This window comes from Garra rufa, chromosome 16, assembly GCF_049309525.1.
Source record: "Garra rufa chromosome 16, GarRuf1.0, whole genome shotgun sequence".
Taxonomy (NCBI): domain Eukaryota; kingdom Metazoa; phylum Chordata; class Actinopteri; order Cypriniformes; family Cyprinidae; genus Garra; species Garra rufa.
This window is the reverse complement of record NC_133376.1, coordinates 31,576,754-31,594,120: the sequence shown is the minus strand read 5'-3', so window position 1 is coordinate 31,594,120 and position 17,367 is coordinate 31,576,754. Positions and strand designations below refer to the sequence as shown.

The 17,367-nt window shown below is 37.3% G+C and overlaps 1 protein-coding gene across 2 annotated transcripts in view; it reads right to left on the bottom strand.

Moving 5' to 3' along the window:
• Nucleotides 1-16,128, bottom strand: part of ocrl (OCRL inositol polyphosphate-5-phosphatase) — a 25,028-nt gene extending 8,900 nt beyond the window's left edge. The window contains exons 1-17 of one of the 2 annotated variants that reach the window (XM_073820419.1): nt 15,200-16,128; nt 14,527-14,606; nt 9,164-9,255; nt 8,851-8,889; nt 8,321-8,434; nt 6,381-6,530; nt 6,045-6,246; nt 5,807-5,965; nt 5,625-5,726; nt 4,516-4,630; nt 4,263-4,379; nt 3,864-4,045; nt 3,620-3,731; nt 1,733-1,842; nt 1,489-1,624; nt 1,303-1,413; nt 624-789 (exon numbers count right to left, since the gene is read on the bottom strand). In XM_073820419.1, coding sequence (XP_073676520.1) covers nt 624-789; nt 1,303-1,413; nt 1,489-1,624; nt 1,733-1,842; nt 3,620-3,731; nt 3,864-4,045; nt 4,263-4,379; nt 4,516-4,630; nt 5,625-5,726; nt 5,807-5,965; nt 6,045-6,246; nt 6,381-6,530; nt 8,321-8,434; nt 8,851-8,889; nt 9,164-9,255; nt 14,527-14,606; nt 15,200-15,244 — 2,032 coding nt within the window. In that variant the 5' untranslated portion in view covers nt 15,245-16,128. The remainder of the gene's footprint in view (nt 1-623; nt 790-1,302; nt 1,414-1,488; nt 1,625-1,732; nt 1,843-3,619; nt 3,732-3,863; nt 4,046-4,262; nt 4,380-4,515; nt 4,631-5,624; nt 5,727-5,806; nt 5,966-6,044; nt 6,247-6,380; nt 6,531-8,320; nt 8,435-8,850; nt 8,890-9,163; nt 9,256-14,526; nt 14,607-15,199) is intronic. The other variant, XM_073820420.1, reaches the window with a different exon arrangement.
• Between the last annotated feature and the right edge of the window lie 1,239 nt (nt 16,129-17,367).

The following is a 17,367-nucleotide window of genomic DNA, read 5'->3' as shown; positions in this document are numbered from 1 at the left end:
CATGCAACTTACCCAATTTAACAGCAATTTTTTAAAAGTTAAACAAAAATTACATTAAGGCCTATTAAATTTTCTTCCCAAATTCAGTTTTATTTTTAACAAATTATGTGTTTTCCTTTACACATAATTCCATATTTCCATTTTAATGGTTTAATTAAATTTTAATAAGCATCTCTAATTAATTGATTTTATTTAAAAAATAAATATCTAAATAACATAATAATATATATATATATATATATATATATATATATATTTTTTTTTTTTATGTTATTTAGTAATTAATTTTTTTAAGTAAATTTTTTTTTTTCTGGTAAACTTAAAAATTATGTTTTATGTAAATTGTATTAGTAGTAGTACTGTCATTACATTGAGCAATATATTTCCGTCACAATTTCTTCAAGGTAAGCCAGACCTTTATTTTAACGAGTTGCTGCGGAGACCTTTAAGTTTCTGTTTGTATATAATATGAGGTGTTTTTTCCTCTAAAAAAAACAGTACAATTCCCATGAAAATTTGGCATATTCCATGACATACTGCATTTTACAGTAAATTCCATTTTTATGACTGGATTCCACATCATACAAGATAAACTTTTATTTGTTGCCATATGAGGTACTCACTAGGATCTAGTACTCCTTCACTGGGCTCAGCACGTAGCCAGGTCTTACAGTATTGAGAGTCATTGAGTTTGGGAATAAAGGCGAAGGTGCAAGCAACCTGTCCGTCATTAGTGATGAGAAAACTCTGACGCTGCAGCTGACGGAACTTCACATTTTCAAAGATGAACTATGGGATACAGAAAATGAAAATAAGGCTGTGAGCACATACAATACTATTCAAAAGTTTTTTTGGCAAAGCTGAATATTCAGCAGCCATTCTACAGTGTCGCTTGATCTTTCTAATATCAATAAATCATTCTAATATGCTAATTTGGTGCTCAAAAGCATTTATTATTATGATCAATATTATTACATTTTTATGTGGATACCATGACATATTTTACATTTATGCATGTATTAAAAGTATCCAGAGTGTGCACTGATTCAAAGTATTTTTTCTGTCTTTTCTTCTCTCTTTTATGCTAGAGAAAAAGCCTGGTGCATTTAGTCTGAAAGCAATTATGGCACATGCGATTAGCTGAAACTCCACTCACAGTCCAGAGAAATGCTAAGATTGTGCAAACATTATTGATCCTCCTTTGATATATATAGTGGGATCTCAAAGACTGGAGGCAGGCCAGTGGATCGATGCAGAGAGAGTTTGTCACACTCCCATGTCTGGCTCCCTTTCATTACTCACCTCTCGTCGTGTTAGGGACAAAGAGGGCAGAAAGTCATTTTCCATCCTGTCCATGTCCCGCACAATCTCTTCAAACACCTTCTTGTAGCGCTGCTCAATCACCATCTTCACCTGCAGCATGTACATAAAATCAATGCGAAGCTCTCAACTCCTTTATTAGAGCATGATGAAAGAACTACACCTTACTCCGATACTGAAGACAGAGCTGACAGGTTTGTGGTCACTGGTCTTCAGCTCCATGTGACTGCGGTAGTGAAGCTGCTTTACGTTGCTCCCCCTCCAGAGGATACGGTCGCACCAGGCAGGAACTCGACACTTTCCACTGTGGATGACAAAAACAAATCATGACGCGTCAACCTCATTTATTTCATTTTGAGATAATCAGACAACGATGTTAAAAGGAAGATCTCATAATCTCCAAGAACTTTACCTTGAGTCCCATCGGTCTGATTTAGCATCATATTTGTAAGTAGGGGTGAAATTAATTTCCCCTTCCATGAAATCAGTGAAGGCACGTTTAGTCTTCCTCTGGATGTTCAGCTGGCAAAGTGAAACAGAAGATGCTATTAAGTGTGCTTTTAGAGCACAAACTCAAATCTACAGTGCCTTGCCAAGTATTCATACCCCTTTATTTTTTTACATATTGTTATGTTGCAGCCTTATGTTAAACTGCTTTAAATTAACACCATAAAGACAAAGCACAAAACAGGTTTGTAACAATTTTGCTAATTTATTAGAATTAAACAACTGAAATTACTCCATTGCATGAGTACAAGTTCTGGGAAACTTAAAATTGAGCTCAGGACCATGCATATCATTTGCAGATGTTTCTACAAGGAATTCAACTACTGAAATTAAACTGTGGCAAATTCATTTGAATGAGTATGATTTGAACAGGCAACCTCTCAATAAAAGGTGTAACAAATGAAAATATGATAAGCATATCAGAGCAAAAACCAAGCCCTGAGGTTAAAAAATAACTTCATGTAGAGCTGAGAAACAGGTTTGCTTCAAGGCACAGATCTGGGGAAGAGTTCATTAAAAATTGTGCTGCATTGAAAGTTCACAGAAGCATTTAGCCTCCACTATTAATAATGGAAGACACTTGGAACAACTAGGATTCTTCCTTGAGCTGGCCTCCTGGCCAAACTGAGCAACTGATGGACAAGGGGCTTGGTTATACCGGTGACTAAGAAGCTGATGTCACTCTAGCTGAGCTCCATGATCATATATGCAAATGGGAAGAAACTTACAAAAGGACAAACATCACTGCAACACTCCACCAATCCGGTCTTTATGACGGTGTGGCCAAATTCAATCTTCTCCTCAGTGAAGACACATGAAAACCCACTTGGAATTTGTAAAAAAGCACCTCAGACTGTGAGAAACAAGATTCTCTGGTGTGATGAACCTCAATTCCAAACATCATGTTTTGAAGGAGACAAGACACTGCTCATCACCTGCAGAGTACTATCCCAAAAGTAAAGTGTGCTGGTAGCAGCCTCACGCTGTGGGTGACTGAGGGACTCAGAGTAGAAGGAAATCTCAATAAACCAAAATATTGAGATCCTCAGAGCCTTAATGAAAACCAAGTCCAGAGCATTCAGAACCTCACACTGGGCCGAAGGTTCACCTTCAAACAGGATAATGAACCTAAGCACACAGCAAGAGTGGCTTATAGACAACTCTGTGAATGTCCTTGAGTGGCCCTGGGCTTGAACACAATCAAATATTTCTGAAGAAACCTGAAAATGTCTGCCAGACCCCATCCAAGCTGACAGAGTTTGAAAGGTGAAGAGGTGAGGAGAAGAATGGCAGATAACAAATGCCATATGCAGACGTGCAAAGCTTGTCGGCATCATACCCAAAAAGGTGCTTGAACTAAGTACTGAGTTAAGGGTATGAATACTTATGCAATGTACGTATTTCAGTGTTTTATTTTTACAAATTTTGCAAAGAAGTTAAAAACCAGTTTTTAGCTTTGCCATTATGGTGTATGGAGTGCTCCCCTAAGTAATTTAAACCAGTTTAACATAAGGCTGCATGTAAAAAAAAAAAAAAAAAAAAAAAAAAAAGTATAAATACTTTCGCAAGGCACTGTATATTTGGCTTCTACTTATAGAACTGCCATATACACAGGAAAAAGAAAAGAGGAAGCAACAAATAATAACCTAAAACCAGATAACTACAACGGAGTGCATAAGTAAATGAAACCACTATTGAAGACTCTTTCATGTATTTAATTAAAAACATTAATAACTAAAATTATTAGTATAATAATGAATAAAAAAAAAAAAATCTAAAATATTATATTTACCTGATCATACTCCTGAAGCCTCCGTAGCTCTTTCTCAGCAATAAGTCTTTTTACCTCGCCAGCCTCAGGCAAACATAGCCTGTAGTTGAGATCTCCAAGCCAAATCACCACACTTAGAGGAAAAATTATAACACTGAACCACTTGTATATACTATAGACCCAATATTAGCTTTAAAATTCAGTTATCTAATCAACCAGTTTCAAAAACAGCTACACTGGATAAGCAGATGTCGGTGACACTCACTCATGTTTGACTATATTGATAGGGGGGTATTCCAGCAGGTGGAAACTCATGCGGGCACATATGTCTTTGTAGTCCTGGTTCCGCCGCTCAAAGTCATCCACATGAGCCGCCAGGTGAGAGTTTACGAAGCAGAAGCTGGTATTATGGAACACAAAGCGCACAGCCACACCTCCTTTATTCCCCTACAGTAATGGAGTAATAAAAAAAGGGGGAAAATCTTATCAGGTCACTGACACTGCATCCATCATTTTGTGGTCATTTGTGTAATCAATACGACGGCAAGATTACACCATATCTAATGCAAATAAAACAAAAGATATGCATTATATGCCAAGTGATAGGCTAAAAGCACATCCTGTTTTGACAAACCACTTCCTATTGTTAGAAATTCAAACGTACCATTTTATTCATAAGGCCAGTTCCCACAGACTCAGAAGCCACCTCTCGAATGTGATGTTTGTGCTCCTTGTTGACATACACCACCAACATCATTCCCACCAGGCGAATGATCCGGATCTGAAGAAAGGATGCAGAGCCTCATAAAAAGCTCACACAAAATTAAAGCAAGCACCACATACTTCTTAAGATGACTGTAAAATGTAAAGACTAGACTTTAAAGATTTTAAATGTTCAACAGCTAAAATCAGCTCACCCGTATGTATCTGGCTTTAGGATGGAGGCTTCTCTCAACTGCATCAACCCATAACTGTTCTTTGGATGAGTCCATATAGAAAAAGGCCTCCGTGCTTAGGTCCAGCTCCTGAAATCTGCCAAATAACAGAACAAATCAATATGAACATATGACATAAAATTTACAATTGGACAATAATGTACAATGATCTATTAAAGGATTAGTTCACTTCCACAGTAAAAATGCCCTGATAATTTACTAACCCCTATGTCAACCAAGATGTTTGTGTCTTTCTTTCTTCAGCCAAAAAGAAATTAAGGTTTTTGATGAAAACCATTCCAGGAATTTTCTCCATATAGTGGACTTCAATGGTGGCCAATGGTTTGAAGGTTCAAAATGCAGTTTCAATGCAGCTTCTAAGGGCTCTATATGATCCCAGCCCAGGAATAAGGGTCTTATCTAGCGAAACAAGTGGTAATTTTCTAAAAAAAAAAAAAAAAAAAAAAACAACTACTAAAATTTATATTTAACCACAAATGCTCATCTTGCACTAGCTCAACCTCATGCATTACGTAATCACACATATGTAATGCAGAGGGAAGTTCCAACCCAGTGTTTACAAAGAGAAAGTCAAAAAGACATTCAAACGGCCTTTACAAAAAAGGTAAAACAATGATATTGGATGATTTTGAAGTTGGAGGAGACAATGAGATGGGTTTTTTCTCCCTACCCTACCTTTGTGAACCTAAGTACATGGACAAAGAACTACAGTAACTGTGCATGACTTTTCCAATGTGACTTCCTGTGCTGAAAACGTGCATACACATAACAGAACTAATGAAAGATAAGCATTTGTAGTTAAAAAGTTTCTTTATTTATTTTGAGAAAATGGCAGATTGTTAAGACCCTTACTCCCCAGCTAGGATCGTGTAGAGCCCTATGAAGCTGCACTGAAAATGCAATTTGAATCTTTAACTCGTTGACCACTATTGAAATCCTCTACATGGAGAAGTATGCTGGAATGTTTTCCTCAAAAACCTTAATTTCTTTTCGACTGAAAAAAGAAAGAACATCGTGGATGACATGTGGCTGAGTAAATTATCAGGTAAATTATTGCCCCATCCACTCACCCCAGCGCGTAGACATCTGGAGGGTCTGGGTCAGAGCTCAGCCAAGGCTCAAGACTACTGTCAGGAGACTGGCCATTCACATTCCAAGTGCCAATAAAGAACCTGTAAAACAGTTGCTTAATCAAATACCAGGAATCAGTAAAAACAAATCAACAACATGTTTTCAGGCATGTCACATTTACCTGAAGTTTTTAATGTCCACATATTCTTTCTCCTTCTTGCTGAGGCGATATTTAAGCAGGCCTTCCCTTGATCCTGCGTGGCTGCTCATCATGGCCTGTCTCATCGTGTAGTTGGATTGGCTGTCAGACCAGGAAGCGGAGCGGTCAACAGACTGAAATCTGTAACAACAAACAACAGAGTTCAGTTCAACAGAGCTGAAATCCATAGGCTTCTGCATTTAGGACCAGCAGCACTCACTCATTTCTGACAGGTATGGAGTTCTGTGCGGATGGCGGCCTTTCTTTGGTAGTTGGGCCTGTTGTGTGGTTAGTCGATGGTGTGTATGTGCCCTTCCGAGGGGGAAGAGGAGGCAGTGGTGGAGGAGGAGGATCTCGTATACGGTTTTTCTGGTTCTTCTTCTCTTCAAAGCCAAAATCTGTGGCCAGAGAGAAGGAGGAGTCTATAAACATAGAGAGGAACAGACCAGCAGAATTGTAAGCGACAAAACATTCACTAGCAACTGTCTTTAGTGTATCTGCCCATGTAAAAAAATGTAATGTTCTTGTATCATGTGTAACATTTTTTATACCACACCTGTGTTTGAGGGCTTTACTAAAGTGCTATTGCTGATGTTATTTGAGGTGGATTTGGAGGTTCCTCTTTGAGGTGGGACTGGAACGGAGTCTTTGACCGGAACAGGTACAACAGGCTCCATCTTTCTGGGCAGTGAGCTCTTCTTCTCAGCTAAAGGAGGATCAGTGATGATCATGTATTTAGGTAATGGTAATGGTTTTCAAAATGTCTTCTGCAGTGAAACAATGTTTAATATTGTCATTAATTTAGTATAGGCAGCTCTACTTTAGGTAGTTGACAGTAAAGCACAGGTCTGTTTCAGTGAACAGTGGACATAAATTCTTTGATGCAAGACCCTTTCAGGATCTGCAAAATGTTACTTTGCCAAAATAAAAGGATCATACAAAACGCATGTTACTGGATGTTAATGACCCAGTTCAAAAGTTTACATCCCTGATTCTTAATACTGTGTTGTTACCTGAATGATCCACGGCTGTGTGTGTGTGTGTGTGTGTGTGTGTGTTTTGTTGTTTAGTGATAGTTGTTCATGAGTCCCTTGTTTGTCCTGAACAGTTAAACTGCCCGCTGTCCTTCAGAAAAAACCTTCAGGTCCCACAATTCTTTGGTTTTCCAGCATTTTTGTGTATTTAAACCCTTTCCAACAATGACTGTATGATTTTTGACATCCATCTTTTCACACTGAGGACAACTGATGGACTCATATGCAGCTATTACAGAAGGTTAAGATGCTCACTGATGCTTCAGAAGGTAAAAAACATGAATTAAAGGGGGTGAAAATATGTAATTTAAAAATCAGGGTAAATTGAGCTTCTTTTGCCTTCTAGGAAACATGTAACTGCTGTGGCCTCCAAAGGGCAGTATTAAGTACTAAAAAAAAAAAAAAAGATATTTAGGCAAAATTAAAAAAAAAAAAAAATCTTCATTCTGCCCAAAAGTTTACACCCCCCGGCTCTCAATGCATTGTTTTTCCTATTGGAGCATCAGTGAGCATTTAAACCTTCTGTAATAATCGAGTCCTTTAGTTTTAGTCAGTGTGAAAAGATGAATCTCAAAATCATACAGTCATTGTTGGAAAGGGTTCAAATACACAAAAATGCTAAAAAAAAACTAAGAATTTGTGGCACCTGAAGGATTTTTCTGAGAAACAGCAGACAGTTTAACTGTTCAGGACAAACAAGGTACTCATGAACAACTATCACTAAACCAAAAAAAACCCACTGTGGATCATTCAGGTAACAACACAATATTAAGAATCAAGGGGATGTCAACTTTTAAACTGGGTCATTTTTATAAATTCAACTATTATTTTCTTTTGTGCACTATATGTAAACATCTTTTATGTGAAATATCTTACTCAGGTCAGTACTAAATAAACAGTAACATGCACTTTGTATAAACCCTCTTATTTTGATAAAACAATTAATATTTTGCAGATTCTGAAAGGGGGGTGTAAACTTTTGACCTCAACTGTAAATGTTTTCCTAATCTAGACATGATTTCTTTTTTATCTCCCTATAAAAATATTTATGAAAATTTAACTGATCCGAATTTTGAAATGATACACTGACCACATAAAATGTCAATGGATGGTCGAGTAGCTTCTAAAGTAAGAGTTTAAAAGACAAACTTAACCTGAGCTGAATTACAATCAGGTAACAAATGAGGTAACAAATCAGAGAAATGATGCAGCAGGTGGCCTAACCTTAGACTTGATTGTGGTTGCAACAACGTAAACTAAAGTAATCCAACACTAAAGACTTATGTGTCAAACTTTCTGCCTGACACTAAGGTCAAATTCTTCCAGGAAGCATTCATTACCGACAAACCTATAAATCTGGGTGTTAGTTACCCTGGTAAATAAATGAGTAGAGTAGTTAATAAATAAGAAATGCAGCTTGATGTTTGTGGTTGCATCATGTGCAGGGAAAACGAGGTATCACCTTGCTGTTTGGCCTTCGTCACGTGCTGTAAGAAGGACTGAGAGTGAACATCATCCTGCAGCTCCAGGTGAAGCTCTGGTGTTCGCTCGCCTTTAAGACGAATCCGTATCGTCGCTGTTGAGGAATGCTGTGTCATATTCTCATATCCAAATATCAGAGCGATGCATTTTATTTTTTTTGCAAAAGCACTTTGCTTAAGTGAATCATTATTTATTAAAACCAATATGCATTAGGAAAAAAGGGCATATAAGCTACTATCATTTCAAACAATTATAAAAATAAAACTAAATAGATATGAGTAGCAATAATAAGCTGCTTAATCTGAATGCTGCAAAATAAGCTGCTTACGGTCAGATAGATACGATTTAACTATAAATTATGTAACAATTACTTTAAATAAACATGATCTGTATTCTATGCTGATGTAATCATTCTAACACACTGCATACAACTGATTTTAGACATTTTATAAATCAAGAAAATATATTTAAAAAAATTAAAACTTCAAAAGCATCTAATTAAAAACTTACTGTTACATGAGATGTCAATGAGAAGTGCTTCTTCAGCCTCTAAAAGGACAAATTAAAGAAAGTCAATGACAGATTTTAAATGGACTGTACCAGGAAATATAAAACAACCTGTCCTCTATGGTGATAAACGATTTTCAAATATTTGATCAGGAGAGGGAGATTTCATCATGCACAAAAGTGCTTATTATCTAAGCCTCGCTAAGAGAGACCAAATGTGAGTTCGTGAAGGGAGAAAAATATTATAGTGAGGACAAATGCATTTACATTGTTACAAAGTCCTTCTGTAAGCTATAAATAGTCATTAAAAGCTTACCTCGAACTAGCTGAAAATGGTTATTGATGGGGATGGATAGCTGGGGCACTGGGCTTAATACAATTGCTTCAGGGTTTGCCAGAATATCCAACCTAGCAACAAGAGATTCATTCATGAAATGTCGTACAAAAACACATAACCTTTTTCACAAGACTTCCTTTATCAATTCATTTTATTGTTCTAGGATTTTACCACAGTCTGTGTATATATTTAGCTGTATCGAAACAAAAACGCTCAGTTTACAAGTTTTCAGCTCAGTATACGTTTAGGAAGGTCAGTAAGTACAATTTTATTTTTAAAAGAAATTAATACTTATATTATCCAAGGACATTGCTCAAAAGTGACATGTATAAGACATTATAATGTTATAACATTTTTATAATGCTACAAAAGATTTACATTTAAAAAAAAATGCTATTTTAACATTATTATTAACAAGAAGACATCTTTCTTGAGCCTCAAATCATATTAGTATATTAGAATGATTTCTGAAGGATAATGTGACACTGAAGACTGGAATAATGATGCTAAAAAGTCATCTTTGACTGACAAGAATACATTTGAAAATATTTTTATGAAAGTAGTAGTATTTTTAATTTAAGAATATTTCACAAGGTTGCTGTTTTTACTGTATTTGCAATTAAACAAATGGAACCTTGGTAAGCAAAAGAGACTTCCTTCTGACCTCAAACCTTTGAACAGTATTGTATCTCTCATATTTCCACTATTGTCCAGCATAATCTTATCTCATCAAAAATGTACCTTCAGAATGTAGAGGGTGGAGGGAAGCTTATGTAAAGGCAGCAGGCTAAATGCATACTGGAGGGCTAATTGCAGACCATATTTCACCCTCTGAGAACAACAGTGCCAACTGCAGGGCATCAGGTTCCTCTCAATGTGGTCGTACCTCCATTTGACTCCATGGGAAATTCAATTACAGTGGATTATTGGAAAAACCTTCAGATTTCCCTGCCTGAGTGTGCCATGCAAACGCACGGAGGCAAGACTAGAACCCCTCTGTGCTGCCAGTGAGCCCTGCTCGCTCAGTCTCAGAAGACGATAATTGCTGTAATGGATGCTGTTGCCAGGAAACGCAGCACTCATGAACAAGGGAAATTTAGCCTAGACTTACTAAGCAATCTCACATTCAATCAATACAAATAATAGCCCAGTGTAGCTAGCGATGATGGTTATAATCCACTCATGCCAAAAATATTCCTTATTCTCTAAGGTTAAACTGTGGCACTCGCTGCCACATTAAGGTTTCACTGACAATGCAGCTCAAAATTGTTAGGCAATTCAAGCACTCGCCATCCACCCCAAAGGTCTGTCAGTCTATTAGCTGGTTATAACAGCCATGCCATATCAGCCATATCACCCTGCAGCCCAAGACCGGTTGCTCACTGAAGCTAAGCAGGGCTGAGCCTGGTCAGTGCCTGGATGGGAGACCTCCTGGGAAAACTAGGTTGCTGTTGGAAGAGGTGTTAGTGAGGCTAGCAGGGGGTGCTCACCCTGTAGTCTATGTGGGTCCTAATGCCCCAGTATACTGACGGGGACACTACACTATAAAAAGTACCGTCTTTCGGATGAGACGTTAAACTGAGGTCCTGACTCTCTGTGGTCACAAAAAATCCCATGGCACTTCTCGTAAAAGAGTAGGGGTGTAACCCTGGTGTCCCTAGTCAATCATGGCCTCCTAATAATCCCCTTTCATTAAATTGGCTATATCACTCTCTCCTCTCCACCTGTGTGCGCCGTTGTACTGTGGCTGCCGTCGCATCATCCAAGTGGATGCTGCACACTGGTGGTGGTTGAGGAGAGACCCCCCATCTGACTGGAAAGTGCTTTGGGTGTACGGCAATACACAATGAAAGCGCTATATAAATGCATCATTCATTCATTCATTCATAACTTCAGCGATCTATATAAAGTTGCTCTAGCAGTTCAGGTCAAAGGGACAGTTCACCCAAACCTACAAGAAACCTGAGAGATTTCTGTCCCTCAACTGAAGGTCCATTCCACCGTACCTTTGACGTTTCAAAAAGTTCATGAGGTGATAATATAACCAATGCATAAAAATTGAGTGTCTTCTGAAGAGACACAATTGCTTTGTAAGATTATAACAGATGTAATTTAGACATTTATTGACAATTATACAGTGATGAAAGCACATACATAGAGCTAGTCAAATATGATAAAGGTAAGCTTAAGTGTATTTGACTGACATGCAAGAACAAGTTATGCAAGTATGTTTGAGTTTCCTCAATAATCAATGAGATTGTTCTCGCCTGTCAAGCAAGTACAGTTAAGCTGCAGTTGACTGTATTTTATGTTCTCTAAGGCTGATGATACACAGGGCGACTTTTTTTGAGCAATGTTGCTTGGGCACTTTTCCATTGAGAATGGGTAGCAAATTTCTATCTGGTGGGCCCTGTATCTCACCTGGCTGCCCTTGACGATAACAATTGCCAAAGTTGCCTGGCAACATTGCTCAAAAAGTTGCCCAGTGCATCATCAGCATAAGTATGCACAATGATCAATGTGTCGTGGCCGCATCATCACCTCAGGTATGTATTAATTTATAATTCAAAAGACCGGAGTCAATTATTCTGCTAATACTATGGTTACCACACCTCAGATATTGTTCAGAAGTTAAAGCAATACATCATACTGAGATTCGTCAGGTTTTTGTCCTTAAAACGCTTATGTGTGGATTAATTTCTTACGCATCTCATCAAACACCTCCGTACCTAATCCAAAATGTTATTTTAGACCTAGCAATAAAGGGTTGAGTTGTTAATAGCAGACTAATGCGGTTAATCGTGAAGTTATTAGAGAATGAGAGAGAGCAATATGGACATGTAATGCGGTCAAAACCTGCCTGGAACTACTTTAACCGTGTGTTTTTCTGTAAATAATTGCACACCTTAGAACGTTCATCAGCCAATCAAATTCAAGCATCCAATAGCCCCGTAGTATCCATCTTATTTTTCAATGCGGAAGTAAGCTGTTTTCTGGTAATGTGTTAAACTTCCGTTTCATAAACCGTTGTAGGGAAATAACGAGAAATATAATGAAGTGCAGTAAATGGTAAAACTGTTTGCACTACAAACCATTGTGTTTATAATTAAGATAATACATTAAAATAATATGGTAAGACAGTTTGCAATATCAAGCAGCTGTTTTGTAAAGCTAAAAACAGCTGGAAGTGAATGAGACTGGACTGAAACAGGGCAAAAAAAAAAAAATTGAAATACCGAGAAAATCGCCTTTAAAGTTGTTTAAATGAAGTTTTTAGTAATGCATTGCATATTACTATTAAAAATTAAGTTTTGATATATTTATGATAGGAGATTTTCAAAACATCTTCATGGAACATGATATTTACTTAATATCCTAATGATTTTTGGCATATAAGAAAAATTTCTAATTTTGACCTGTACAATGTATTTTTGGTTATTGCTAAAAATATACCTGTGCTACTTTAAACTGATTTTGTGGCCTAGGGTCACAAATGTGAATAAATGCCTTAATTATTTTTATTTTAAGGTAAATTATGACTTTAAAGATTTAATTTGTTGCTCAAACTCAGTGGTTCCCAATCCTGGTCCTGGAGAAGCCCAACACTGCACGTTTTTGTTGTGTCTCTAAGAAGACTACTAAAATGTGCAGTGTTAGGGGTTATCCAGGACCAGGATTGGGAACCACTGCCCTAACTGATTTCTCCTAATCCAAAAGTTTTGACAGGCACGGCACAGCTACCTGCAAAAGTAATTTGCATAAAATATTTCAATGCATACTTTTGCATCTAATGCCTAATATGTCACACTCAATGAAAGCTTCCTCATGCAGGGCTAAAATATTAACTGTGTATTTTGTTCTTATGCTTTTCATTACACATGGATTCACAAAATAACTTTTGCCCAGTCAGTTCTTAAGCTCTGAGTAAAAGCTAAGTGTGTACAGTTTTAACGGACTTAAAGAGTTTGTGTGCTCATGTGAGCCTTATTAGGCTCTAGGACACCGAGGTGGAATGCAGGATAATGGGCAGCATGCTGGCATCCAACACACACACACACAACGAAAGCCATACTGCCTCATTACACAATCTTTCACAGAGTCTTCTCACATCTATAGCAACCAGCGGTTAGGGCAGTATATAGCGGTAATTCACATTTCTGGGGTTCCCAAAAAGCAGAAGTTGTCACAGTTGAGTAAACAAGTAGTAAATGAGAGAATACAACAAATACGACTTTTGCATTCCCAATTGCTTCAACAGCAAAATAGAAAAAACAATGATAGGGTTTCCACAACTTTGCAAATGAGGAAAAAAAACAGAAAGAGTTTATTGCAGTCAGATCAGAGAAAGATGTCAAATTTACCTTCAATTTCTTATACTGTTATAAATGTGCGTTACATTTTTTTAAAAATGGAAAAAAAGACCTACAGCATGGAAATTCCTTATCACAGTCTATATTCATGATCTTTCAGGTTTTTGAAAGTTGCTGAAGTTTTAGGGCAGCTAATCAGGAATAACTTTAACAGCTTGAAAGAAAAAGATATCTCTGGTAAGATATATGTGACCCTGGACCACAAAACCTTAAATAGCACGGGTATAGTTGCAGCAATAGCCAAAAATACATTGTAGGGGTCAAAAGTATCGATTTTTTTAATGCCAAACATCATTAAGATATTAAGATCATGTTTCATAAAGATATTAGGAAATTTGTAATTGTAAATTTGGATTAGTTATATGCATTGCTAAGAACTTCATTTGGACACCTTTAAAGGCAATTTTCTCAATATTTTCATTTTTTTGCACCTCAGATTCCAGTTTTTCAAATAGTTGTATCCGAACCAAATATTGTCCTCTAACAAACTATGCATCAATGGAAAGCTTGTATAAATCTCACTTTCAAACAACTGACCCTTATGACTGGTTTTGTGGTCCAGGGCCACATATCTGATAAGATATATCTTATGTAAAACGAAAAAGCATCGGATATAAAAAAACAAACAAAAAAAACAAATAGCAGCCTGTTAAAAGCCAGCTGCATTCTCAAGATAGAGATGCTCATTACATAACTAGCAATTAGACAGCATGTGTTTGTGGGTTTGGTTGCTAATCATGTCAAAAAGGCCAAAAACAACAACACAATTATCAATGTAATAACAGACAACCAGTAGCAATGAACCACCTGACAGAATGAGCAGTTCAGTCAACAGCTGCTCTGATGCTCATGTTTCTAAAGCTTTAAAATTAACTTTTGCAACTAATCCTATAGTATTTAGTATAGCAGCAAAACCATTGTGAATAAAGTGGAATGGAAAACTGAGACCAAACAAACAGAGATTCTACTCACTTGAACTGTCCAGAACACTCTAACAGGGAGAGGAGTCTTGGCTCTTTTTGCCCGTTTCTGAGCTCATGTCCTCTAACAGTCTGAGAAAAATCACTGTCAAGGATTCAATTGAATAGCTGGAGGCAGAGGAAAAGGGAAAAGGGTGGAAAGTGTGACGCCTCTTGGCTCTCCTATGCTCCCTCCCTCAAACAATCAAATAACTTGTTGGATCTTATATAAGTTCATCAGATAAGCGATAAAACATTAGAGAGAAAAACTCTTATACTTTAAAACATTTCTAAATCATTAAAAGCGCTATTCTCATAAAATACTCCCACTGTTTCTGTAGCATCTACAATGTCATACCTTACAGACACATCATATCAAATGACATGACAATGTCACGCAATAATGTTTAAGAAATGCCTAAAAAATAAAAGTATGTTTAGATAAACAAAACGCTTACCACGAAACACCGGTGTATAACTTTTGTCTGACAGCAGACAGAAACCAACAACCCAAATGACAACATTTGCATTCGGTTCAGCCTTTTAATACACTGACAAGACGAAAATAAATGTTATGTTTTACCATTACAGCTAGGCTAACAAGACACAGCTAAATGACTTTTAAAAAGAAAACAAATCTATACGAATTAAAAAAACAGACAACCAAGCTCCCAAATAAAGGATACGGCCACACACTTGCTATCGGATATCCCGAATGAAGGCTCCATCATAAATGTTGTTAAATGTGTTGAATTAAAGCTGCAGCTAGGCGGCTAGCTAACAGGCTAAACTCAGCGCGACTGTTTTCTCATGTCAGGCTCCACCCCTCACCGCGCATGCCGTGCTGGCCTTCCGGGGTGATTGAGATACAGATTCCGCAGGATTGCTGGCTCGGGAAGAATTTAGCCTGTAAAAACGGGTTTTGAATAAACACGGGAGGGAAAAAACAATCAATGTACACACGCTCGCCTAAAAAGAAGTGACGTGGCAGTGACGTAAGAGTGCGATTCGGCTTGTAAGCCGGTGGGGAGTCATTGAACGATACCCTTCGAACACTTGTTGTATGTATATCAATTTTTAGGGTTAATTAGGGATCACGGTTGATGACAGTTGTGTTGTTGTCGAGTTAATAAGTCAATGACATCTCGAGTGAGGTTCGGGTTGACGGTGGCAAAAACATGTTGAAAGACATCACCGGTCATGTATGCGTTTTAAGGTCATCATCACCGCGCTGTCCCGGACGCAGCAACATCGCTGGGTGTGTTATGCACTGCTCAGGGACGTCATAGATGCTCAACCGTCTCGCATGTATGGCTTACTGCACTCTTTAAATATTGACTTTGTAGAGTTTCAAACGCCCTGATATTAATCGGATAGAAAGTTGTTGCTAAATCTCAAATATCAAGACGGATATGGGCCATTCTACAGAACTGGTTTGAACTGCTGTCCCACAACAACAACAACAACCACCACAATGTGGTCCTCATATTTCGGGGAAATAAACAACATTTTAGTACAGTTTGGCAATTTTTTAGTATTTTAGAAGTTTTAGCAGTGTTTTAGTATGCAAGTTAAAATTCTGTAATGGGGTCGCTACCAAAACATTACTGTCACTACCGAAAATGTGGAGTCACAAGTAAAACATGGGATGTTTTGTCAAAAATAAAGTATACTGAACTACAGTATCAACTATGATGTTATGATGTTTTTGGTTCAGTGTATATTCAAACTAATATATCCTTAAAGGAACACTCCACTTTTTTTGGAAATAGGCTCATTCTCCAACTCCCACCGAGTTAATGCGTTGATTTTTACCGTTTTGAAATCCATTCAGCCGTTCTCCTGTTCTGGCAATATAACTTTTAGCATAGCTTAGCATAGATCATTGAATCCTATGAGACCAATAGCATCGCGTTCAAAAATGACCAACGAGTTTCGATATTCTATTTAAAACTTGACTCTTCTGTAGTTATATCGTGTAGACCGGTGGAAAATGTAAAGCTGCGATTTTCAAGGCCGATAAGATTAGGAACTACACTCCCATCCCTGCCGTAATATGGATGCAGCAGGCACAGTAATTTCATGCAGCACCTGAAATTAGTTCCCAGCTGGGTAACTTCCAACGAGGAACGCTCCCTGTGCATGCAGTTGGTCACGTTGTGCTGCGATGTGCTGCTTGATATTACTGCGCCTGCTTCCTGCTTCGGTCATGTTACGGCAGCAAACTTCCTTGACTATTACGCCGGAATGGGAGTGTAGTTCCTAATCTTATCGGCCTAGAAAATCGCAGCTTTACATTTTCCGCCGGTCTTAGTACACGATATAACTACAGAAGAGTCAAGTTTTTAAAATTACAAATATCGAAACTCGTTGGTCATTTTTGAACGCGATGCTATTGGTCTCATAGGATTCAGTGATCTATGCTAAGCTATGCTAAAAGTGATATCGCCAGAACAGGAGAACGGCTGAATGGATTTCAAAACGGTAAAAATCAACTTATTAACTCTGGGGGAATTGGGGAATAAGCCTATTTCCAAAAAAGTGGAGTGTTCCTTTAAGTTGGAAATCAGTATGATCAACTTTTTGCCTTTTTACAAAGAAAAATTTTGATTTAAAATACATTAAATCTAATAAAATACACTTTAAATATTGTTAAAAATGTAATTGTTATTGAATTACCTCTGGAAAAAAAATTAATAAAATAGCAAAAATATATATATTTACAATGTAGATGTAAGCTAAATCAATAGTTCAATATAACCCTTCTTCTTATATATTACTGTCGGTAGATACATATTTGGGGGAAAAGAAAAATATCCCAAAACTTTCTGAAAACACAATGAGAGTATTACCT